General features: G+C 44.7%; 1 protein-coding gene across 1 annotated transcript; it reads right to left on the bottom strand.

Moving 5' to 3' along the window:
* Positions 1–224: 224 nt before the first annotated feature.
* Positions 225–9,621, bottom strand: LOC310744459 (pepsin A-like). The gene is made up of 9 exons (XM_083575898.1): positions 9,461–9,621; positions 8,726–8,882; positions 7,528–7,645; positions 5,882–6,000; positions 4,147–4,346; positions 3,131–3,247; positions 2,707–2,842; positions 1,417–1,509; positions 225–509 (listed from the first exon to the last, which is right to left on the bottom strand). The coding sequence occupies exons 1-9, from the start codon at positions 9,514–9,516 to the stop codon at positions 357–359; spliced, it is 1,149 nt and encodes a 382-aa protein (XP_083432024.1). The 5' UTR covers positions 9,517–9,621; the 3' UTR covers positions 225–356.
* Between the last annotated feature and the right edge of the window lie 871 nt (positions 9,622–10,492).

Raw genomic sequence — 10,492 nt, 5'->3', positions numbered from 1 at the left:
GAAGCTCTCACATGGAACTGGTGAACAGAAATTCAGGATAGAGTGATGTTGTGTGTTGTGTTTTAAGTTGCTCAACAGATCTAGCCAGAAGAAGAGAAGAGTAGAGGCCCATGGAAACTAGAAAAGATGAACACGAAAAAGGAAAACCAGCTCTACTTTCTCACTGGTAATACTTAGTTAGATAGGTATGCATTAAGTCTGTGAGGAATGCAAACCAAAATTCATTTGCTTTATATTCTTTTATTCTACTGTTATTAATGTTTCAGCTTATGGGGAGGGAGCATAGTGACTAAATTTAGTCCCAGCAAGTAAAAACAACCTTGAGGGAATCATTTTGCCAATAGATGTTGTCACGTTCATGCCACAGGGGCCAAGCCGACCTGGTTGTTTGCTCTGTCAAAGACACAGTAGTACTCGCGGATGAAGACATCCCCAAGGATCCACAGCTCACCAGACTGAGTAGGAATGCTGATGGACTCAAAGCCACTTGTGCAATAGCCATTTTGGCCCTGAAACAAAGGGGAACAAGATACAGTTAGTGTTGGCTTTTGTGTCACACCACTTGAGTAGCTTCACTGGCATGGGAGACCCTTCACAGAGCATCTATGTTGAAGTGAGGTTGGGGGCTGTGTGGGGACTGTCCTGTGATTGATATAAGGAGGGCTTTATGGTTTGTGTCACTCACTGGACACCAGCTGTCTCCCTAGCACACCTTCCTTTCATTCAGCCATGTGTTGCTTGAATGCTTGTGCATTTTATGGAATATGGCATTAGGAGATTCTCTCCCCCCTCCCCACACCCTGCAGGTTCACACTATACATTTAAAGCATATCCAAGGCACATGGCTTCTCTCAGAGAATCCTGAGGACTGTAATTTCCCTCTAACAGAGCTACAATTTCCAGTACCCTTAACAAACAACAGTTCCCAGGATTCTTGGGAAGGAAGTCATGTGCTTTAAATGTGCATTGGATGTACTTCAAATGTATGGTGTGGATCTTTCCTAGGTTTGTATTATTGAATTTATATGATATTATTACCCCTTCATGGATCTGATTCCTATCAACTTTTCATAGAATCATAGAACTGTAGAGTTGGAAGGGACATTGAGGGTCATCTAGTCCAACTCCTTGTAATGCAGGAATCTCAAGTGCATCATCCATGACAGCTGGCCATCCAACCTCTGCTTAGAAACCTCCAAGGAAGGAGAATCCACAACCTTCCAAGGAAGTCCGTCCCACTGTCAAACAGCTCTTCCTATCAGAAAGTTCTTCCTGATGTTTAGTCAGATTCTCCTTTCTTGTAACTTGAATTCATTGGTTCGGGTCCTAGCCAGCAGGACTGATTTAATCAGCAGGCTGATCCCTTCACAGAAACGATTCGAGAAAATTCCAGGTTAGATGAACCATGACCCTTACCTGGCGAATGTAGGCACTGGCAGGCACAGGGAACTCATAGCCATTGATGGTAAAAACAATGTCAGGTAGGCTGTTCATGGCACTGCAGCTGACCTGATGTGGAGTAGAACAAATAAAAAATAACAAGATGAGCCATGTGGCACTGTGCCTTCAAATGTTGAGAGCAAAAGGAAAAGCCAACAATTAGTCTAAGTGGAAGGGCCCTGGGAAGGACATTAGTTAATACAAATGGGACCTTCAACATAATGTTGCAGTGTGGAGTTCCTACTGTTCAGGATTCCAGCCACTCTACTTCATTCCACTCCACTCCATCCCTGATTTTCTGCTCCCACCTCAACAATTCAGTGTTCCATGGCCTTCATTGGCCTGTATCTGGAGTCCCACCACCCTCCAGGTTTCCTAAAGATTGTTCTACTTCTGCAAATCTTGGAGGCTCCTCAAGCCTTTCTCTGTTTCATGGGTGGTGGTGTTCTGGCTGCAAAAGCAGCAGCACGCACACCCTGAACATTGCAAACAGAGGAAATGATTATGGCAGCTCGGGGGTGGGGGTGGGGATGCAGTATAGAAAACAAATAGCACCAATCAAATCATGAGGGCAGGGTTGGAACTGGGCCGCTTGCCACCACAGGCAACATTTGTGCAACCACCTTCTTGCACAACCATCCCATGATAGTGCTAGCCGGCTGGTGTTTGGATGGAAATGACCTTTTCTTGGCAACAGTCTAGTTCGGATCGAAAAGGGAATGCTCCTGCAGCAGAAGATCTTTCTTAGGGAAGCTGTTTGCATCCACCATAACAATAGCACCAAAGTAACTTTTTTTCTAAAACTCCAAGCATCTAATTATTATTTTTTAAAAAAACCTCAGACTCACATATATCCATATTTACCCTGCCTTCCAGCCACGAGCAGAAGGTTCTTTGTACAATGGAGAAAGGTCACAGGAAGGCTGAGGAATAACCAACTTGCCATTCCCCTTTTCTTTCTTCATAATCTGATTTTGGCCTACCTCACAGGTGAGGAACTTGCGGCCCTCTTAATGTTGCTGGTCTACAGCTCCCATCATCCCTGGCCATTGGCCATGCTGGTGGGGGCTGATAGGAGTATGAAGAGCCACATGTTTCCCACTGCTGGCCCACATCAGTGCTTTTTTAAAAACAACAACAACCACCACCCAGGAGTCAGAATTGGCATTGAACTCATCTCTCTCTCCCCGCCTCTCTCTCACACATGCATACTCTCCATCATATCAGTCTCTTTGGTACCTTTGGAAGCCTCCCTTCTTTCCTTACCTCACCGTTGCTTGCACCAATGTAGTACTGAATGTTAGAAATGCCTTGAGGGGGACCAGCCAAGAGGGAGGTACCAGTGTCAACAATAGCTTGGCAGCCGCCGGAACATGCAATAGCCTGGCCATTCATGGTGATGCTGAAGAGAACACAGGTAGGTCAAATGTGACAAAGAGAAAGCAACCTTCATCTTTTTGCCCACAAGGTGCCCATGAGGAAATGTGGGAGAAATGCTCTCGTGAGATCCACCCATTGCGTGTAAGGTACAACTTTCCATGGCTGCTCTTCCTGCCTCTGCCTCTTTCCTGCTTGCTCTTCCTCCCTCAGCTATTCTCTGAATCTCATATGTGTCTCAGCTGATCACATCATATTTTGCACCTTCTTCTTGGTGGCCTCTAACTGAAGTGATGACTGATGTTGTCGTTACCTGTCCAGAGTGATCTGCCAGTAAGACTCAGAAGAGAGAGGCACCCAGTAGAGGTTCCCGGAATAGTAGGATGAGTCGACACCACCGAACATCACAAAGCTTCCACTCTGGTCATTGCTGAGAAGAAAATGACAACAGAGGACTCTAAGAACCTGCCCGATATAAGGTGGGACTGTTTGTCCACCTAGGCCATTACTGTCTTCTCTGACTGGTTGCAACTGTCCAGAATCTCAGGCAGAGAGTCTTTCACATAGCATAGGGTGCTTTCAGATGATCTGTTTATTGAGCATTCATCCTCATTTGCTTGCAGGGAGATTTGATTATGTTGGATATTTAATAAGCATTCATTCCTATTTGTTTGTGGGGAGGATAGATGGCGTTGCATCAAAGCAAGTGTTATCCACACTTTCTACTGCATTTCCCCATCAATTTCCTTATTGCAAATAAGGAAATTACTGGTATTCTCCTTATTGATCTTTTGGAGGAAATGGGCTTGTTGCACAAGAGCTCCAAATAAGCTTTCAGTATGTGACTGAATCCACCCCAAAATGCTGGCTGAGACTGATGGGAGTCAGAGTCCAACAACATCAGAAGGGACACAAGTTTGCCATCCATGCTGTTGTAAAGACTATGGTGTCAGAGTAAGTAAAGGGCAACAAGCACTTATAAAAAGTGTTACATCACCACCATCATCTATAAGTTGTAATATATTTAGTAGTTGTCTAGTTCTTTGTCCTGCCGAACCCTAAGTGAGGATTGATATGGTGATGGCTAGTGAGGAATAAAGTCAGAATCCCCAATATTTTAAAAAGACTTGCATGCAGTTTTGTGCTTAGACATGAAGCTAAATTTGGTATTTGGGTCAAATTTTGGACTTACTATCCAGCACAAGTTTCCCTGCTGCTGAGTTTCTAGAAACAACCTACTTAGTTCTCCTGTCCTCTGTCCATTAGCAATGGGCCCCTGCTGCATCCCTTTGTGGGGAAATGCTCTCAGATAGCTCATACAGTACTTACGAACTCAGGTAGACGGAAAAGAGATCCTGAGACACCAGACCCTCGCTCATCATGTTGTCAAAGACAGGAGTTGCACCAGAGGAGGCAATGCTGGGGTAAGCCAGACCCAAGATGCCATCAAAGGGGGAATAATACAGGAAAGTGCCAGGCTCGGTCTCACTCAGGCCAAAGATCTGGTTGGTGACCTCAATACTTCCCACCTATGTGCGAGAGAAGCTACAGTCAGATACATTATGAAATTAAATGAAAATATTCCACTTCCTAGCTGATGTATGTGGTAGCAGCAGTGATAGGCAGTACTTTTTGTTAACCAGGCAACATAATGAAGGCTAGGGCTGCCGTACATCTAGGATTTCCCAGACATTTGGAATTCGCCCGTCAAAAATGGCGTCTGGGTGGAATTTTCAGAAATCGGTTGAAATGTCTGGGAAAACCCAGGCATATGGCAGCCCATATTGGAAGTGTTGATCTTTGGCGAATTTCCAAAGGGGGGGGGGAAGAGCTTTAAAATTTCTCTCTCTCTCTGAGATTTTGAAATAAAAGCTCAACAACTTTTGTGTCCAGATTTTTACTTTTTGAAATATAGCAACCCCTAATAAAGGCTCTTTTTTTGCTTTTCAGCTGGTGTAATCTTGAGTGTAAGCTGGAACTCCCCTTCTTCAAAGCTCAGCTCATCCACAAATTGGAAAAGTAGCCTTAGGTAAGCCACTCTCAGCCTCCTTGCCCTTAACATGGGAATCATAATAGTGGTCTGTTGCAAGGACTGCTATGATATTGGCCTGGCTTGGACCTAATGCTAAACCATAGTTTTAGTACTACATGAGCAATCCTCCTCTGCCATGGAACAAAAGAAGAACTCGTTTCCTTTTTTTTAATTAATCATTTTGTCATTATTTTCAGACCTGGAACTGCTGATAGCTTAAACTATGGTTTATTGAAGAAGGCCAGGATCAGAAACCATAGTTTGATCTTGGATTATTTAAATAAGCCATCATTTAAATTAACCACATTTTGACACAACAAGTCTGAACCAGGCTCATTTGTGTAGTACTAAACTGATTCTGAGTTCTATTCAAATGGGACCAATGTTTGTGGAGTCCTTTGAAAACCTAGGAAACGCACTGTGGGTGGAATTCATCATTGTGCTATGGTGAATGTTTTGCAGTTTGCCAGATGGAACGATCTCCCCTCCATCTGTTTTGGGTGTTCTCCCGACCCCTCTCCCCAGAAAAAATGGGGGGGGGGTGCACTGCTGGGCAAGTTGGAGAGGAGGGGAGAGCCCCATTGCGCAAACAGAAACCCTCAGGCAGATATTGCACTGCCAGGACTCATTAGGTAAATCCTATTCTATACAAACATCCCTTTTCAAATAACCTTCTACTAATTGTGCAGGGAATCTAGATAACAGGGAATCTAGCATAGCTAAGTGCAAGCTGTAAAGTATAAAATATGACTTGTAATGCAGATTCTGAAAGGTGTGCTGGCTGAGGCTGATGAGGAGCATAGCCCAAAATATCTGAAGCTCACCAAGTTAGCAAAGAGTGATGTATTTTAGTTCTATGGTCCCCAGCAGTGCTTTTCTTCTAGAAAAAGAGGTGCCTGTACTGCATACCCTTGAGTACCCCCAGAAAAAAAGCACTGGTTCTCAGTCAGTACTGCTCCTCTTTATCCACCTATGCCCAGTGTTTAGCTTCCAAACTGGCTGCCCATCATTCTTTGTCCCCCAGCAGTTTACCTGGACGGTGTCATAGGCTAGGAATCCAGTCATGCTCCCGGTGCCATATGTGACAGAGACGCTCTGGCTGGTGGCCTGGTAGGTGGAGGATTGTTGGGGGTTGAAGCGGTTGTGGTTTGCTGAAAACACAAAGGAGTTAATCCGTGATGTTGTGGCGTTCAGGTTTAGCATGTATACAGACGTGAGCTGCCTCAGTACTACAATGTGAAAGCTCTTTCCTCTAACCTCAGCTGAATGGGAGCTGGCTGTGGTTGTGAGGGGAAAACACCTGGCCAGTGCTAGGGGGAATGCTCCTCTCTAGCCGGTTGAGTAGATGCAGAGAGAAATATCCCCTCATGTCACTTCCCCAAACATTAGGGGTGGGGAACCTCCAGGCCCAGGGGCCAAATGCAACCCTCCAGGCCTCTCTGCCTGCCCCTGAGGACTCCTCCTTCCCCATCCCAGGCCATTCCTTCCCTATCCCACACTCCCCAAGGTGTTTTGTCTGGCTCAAATGTGTCCTTGAAATTTGTTAATGCCTCTTGCTCTGTTGGGTGGCGATTGGAGTGTATGGTATGTGTGTGAATAGAAACCTCCAACTTTGTATGACTGGAATGACTGTTCACCAGTCATGACATGGACAGCTTTTGCGACCCGGAGTGGGCTTCCCTGACCCACGGGGTCATGCCTGCCAGCTGCTCCAACCCCTGGGCCGTCCAGGTCATCCAGGTGATGTGCACCAACAGCCAATCGGTTGCGGCCCCAGGGTGGAGCTGGGAACCAGAAAAGGAAGCTGCCGGCGATGCTGGTCAGCCATTCTGGTCAGAGCATCTGGAAGAGTGGTTTGCGGGTTGTTGCTAAACTTTTGCAAGTGGTAGGCCTTTTCAGCTGTGGGGAATCTTGGCGGCGAGGCTGCGATTTTAGGCCTTGGGCGGAATCCTTTAGTCCATCAATGTAACCAAGGGGTAATGCAGTAGCGCATCTCTCACATGGTGGCATTAGCAGGGCCCAGTTAGAGGGGTTTTATGCTGGGTACCACTGACCATGAGTGCTCGGTGCATGGTCAGAACCCCCATACGGGAGGAGTTGGGGGGCCCAGCCGCATAAACTTATGTTCTGTGGTGTCCCCCTGAACTCCTACCAACCCCTGCTCTTCCTTAGTTCCCAGCCGGGGTCAGAGAGGGATACACACCCAATACCTAAGCCAAGGTTCTCCTACATCTGAATTTTAATAAAGTTGTGGCCTAATTTAATCCCATAACATGCTGTGTATGTATCTTCTTATTTGCGGGGCCTGATTTCTGGGGAGGGGGACTGCGACTGGGCTCGCAATGTAGTCTCCTTTAGCAGTTGTCTATCCCCTTTTACCTCTGGCCCCACACACTGCTGACATGAGGCCCCTGAAAAGTTGCCCATGAGAGATTGTGGCCCTCGGGCTGAGAGCAGTTCCTTACCCCTGCCATATGTGAAGATAGACCTTGTGTTGTTGTTCCACCTTGATTGCCTTTATTGCCACCTGCCATGGGCTAGTCTAGGCAACTGTCCACTTAAGCCTAATATTAGGGCTGCATTTTGCATGACCACTATGAATATACATTGAGGAAGTGATTGCTAGGCATGGGCTGAAAGGATTACCCAGTCCATTCCCAATTCTAAAGGCTACTTACAGCAGGCTGAGCTGGAGCAGTACACAGAAGGGACCCACAAGTTGGAGGAGCCGGTGTCAAAGAGGACTGTGAACTGCTGTGGTGGAGTACCGATGTAGATGGTGCCAATGTACTCAATCTGTGGGGGGAGGAAAACGGGGTGTTATCATTACTATTGCACCACAGAAGATTCACCTGGAGACAGAAGTTCTTCCTGGTGACCCGTTTATTGAGCATCCATTCTGATTGGTTCATTGGAAGCTCATATGACAAGGGTGAAGAACAACTGGCCTGTGGGCCAATCCTGGTCCACCAGGAGTCCAAGCTGGCCCTCAAGACCACTTTCTCCAAACCATAGCCACCTGCCCATCAGCTGACATCACTTGTTACATCATCTGATAGGCATGAGGGCAGGGTTAAATTCCATGTTGGCTGTGCATACATGTTCCCTGTTGGGAACAGGGTGTGTGCAGTTAAATCCTGCTCAGTTTGGCAGGAGTCCATGCAAACCACTTCTGCATTCAGGAAGGGGTTTGCATGGAAACCTTTGCTAAAATGATGCCTGTTCTAAATACATTATACCTCAGATCTAAGGGTGCTTTAGGTCTGCAAAATTGAAGTGGATTAAAGTGCTCCATTGACTTAGAGCAACAAATCTGCTTTTTTTAAAACCTGACTTTTGGCCATTAGAAAAATGATGGGGAAAGTATGGGATGAACAAATTTTAACAGAAAGACATGTAAACACCTTGCAAGCAGATCAGGATGAATGTTCATTGTGGTATAACTGCCCCATAAATAAACAGAGCAAATGCTCAATAAAGTCCAGGCATAGTCTAACTACTACATAAGCTTTGTAGACACAAATCAATATGAATGCTAATAAAAAGGTCATCTGGAGAAGTCCTAAAGGTAGTCTCTGGCAGTGGAACACTAAGTGCCAGGATAGGAGTGCCTCAGTGAAGGATAGAAGTGGCTGAAGAACACACCAAGGATGCTTAGCAATGGAGATTTGGTGTGGGAATTTTTGGAAGGAATAGATTGGGTTGACTGGTTACCAAGATGTAGGTCCCACTCCTGATCTTCTCCTTTTCAGATTTTAATTTTATACTCAGTGAACCAATTTTGCAAGCACATAATAACCCTGGTCAGTTCCTTCTCTTTACCAAAATTCAGTAATGTATTGTTTCAGTTATAACCTATGAATAAAGAATACTTACATCCATGTAATTCTCCAAGGGCTCGGCGGCATTTGCGTTGCCTTGGCTGGGGAAATACTTTGAGCCCAAGTTGTGAGGATGTTTCTCCAGGTATTTTTCCAGCAGCCCATGTTCTTTAAGGTTTTGCCTCAGGGATTTCCCTTTCCTCAGAGGGACCCTAAACACCAAAGAGTGAGAAGGGGAAAAAGAAAGAAAGATGGCAAGGTGATAGGAGAAAATATATATTCTAGTTCTTGAAGCTTGCAAAGCAAAGTTTGCTTTAGGACTTTCAGTATTTGCAATGTAGTAGGCCTTGGAGATCCTAGTCAAGAATGGCTTCACCAAATTTTCTATAGAAAGATGGCACCTCCTACCCTAGGAATGTACAGGGTTTTTGTAGATGGCTAGCTGGCTGAATAGATAATTTTTTAATGCTTTCTTTAGTTTTTGGGGGTAGAACTGGGACATAGCAAAGGGTTTATGGCTTGCTTGGTATCAGAGACAGAGAGTTTGCTGAAAGAGCTTGTTGAACCAAGTTTAGAGCCTGGTTAGGATATGTGGCCCTCCAGATGTTGTTGGATTCCATCACCCATCAGTCCCAGTTAGCTTGGCCAATAGTGAAGACTGATGAGAGTTGTATCTAATAAAATCTGGAGGGCTATAGCTTCACCATCCCTGGTTTAAACATAAGGATGGATGTTTCTGAATCAGAGTGTACCTCCTTTCCTTCAAGAAAGCTGAAACCCCAGTACTTACTTGGTCACCGAGCACTGGGAGAGTGCCACCAAGCCCAGAAGCAAAAGCAACTTCATGATGTCTCCTTTATCCCCAAGCCGCTGATGAAAATGAAATGTGGGTCCCAACTGTAGAGCAACACAGTAGGGTGCTGCTTCTTATATACATGAAGCTCCAAGTCTTTCATATCGTATTTGCAACTCCGATAAGAAATGCAAACCTTCCTGATAAGATTTTTTTTTATGTCCTTAAATAAAAGGCTTAGAGAACGTTCCAAGTTCATTCATTTCCATTTGCATTAGGATCTTGACCTAAAAGGGTGCTGAAACTCATGTGACATTAAAACCCATCAGAACACAATGGCAGGTGTCAAGGGCACTTACATAATGCATTGTATTCAACCAAGTCCTACTTAGAGTAGACCGATTGATATACATGGGCCTAAGTTCACAGTGTCTATCAATTCCAATGGGCCTACTCTGTGTAGGACTTAGTTTACTAAAAAGAAAATATTTTCTTCTTATAGTACTCAGGACAATAAGCACAAATATGTTTTCTTTAAAAAAACAGAAAATGTAAGGAACTGTATTTTAAATATGCTGTTTAATATTATTTTATATTGTAGCACTGCAGCATAGCTAAAGATCACCTGATAGGTTGAACTCCTAGAAACTGTGGTAAATCCAGTCACTCATCCTTGTTATTCTGGGTGTGTTCAGAACACATAGCAATAAGTTGTCACTGGGAGAATACAACCCCTGCCCCTAAACTAGCATGTTGGTTGCATTTGCAGTAGTACTACGTGGAATCTGGTTGCATGAGTGTAATGGGAGCCAGTTTTATGATGCCATTGATATCATTAGTAGTAAGGCACAAAGCTAGACCCTTTTTCTGCCCATGTGCCATTTTATGAACTTTAAAAAAATAGGAGCCAACTTTAAAAAAAAAAATCTAGCCTCCCTTTCAAAGCATTTTTAAAGTACATGGGTTGTCAAAACTGGCTCAAGACATTTTGCTGTAACTCTCCTTTTCCAGTTACAAAAGTCAACCAGA

The sequence above is a fragment of the Podarcis filfolensis genome, assembly GCF_964270895.1.
Source record: "Podarcis filfolensis genome assembly, chromosome: 1".
Taxonomy (NCBI): Eukaryota; Metazoa; Chordata; class Lepidosauria; order Squamata; family Lacertidae; genus Podarcis; species Podarcis filfolensis.
The sequence above is the reverse complement of the archived record's forward strand: the minus strand, read 5'-3'. Positions and strand labels throughout refer to the sequence as shown.

Bases quoted from the DNA above. Each gene is read 5' to 3' on its own strand.
- LOC310744459 (XM_083575898.1), bottom strand. From the start codon at position 9,516: ATGAAGTTGCTTTTGCTTCTGGGCTTGGTGGCACTCTCCCAGTGCTCG. The intron at 8,883-9,460 runs GTAAGTACTGGG...TTTGGTGTTTAG, and splicing joins TCCCAGTGCTCGGTGACCAA to GGTCCCTCTGAGGAAAGGGA. The intron at 6,001-7,527 runs GTAAGTAGCCTT...TTGTGTTTTCAG, and splicing joins CTGCTCCAGCTCAGCCTGCT to CAAACCACAACCGCTTCAAC.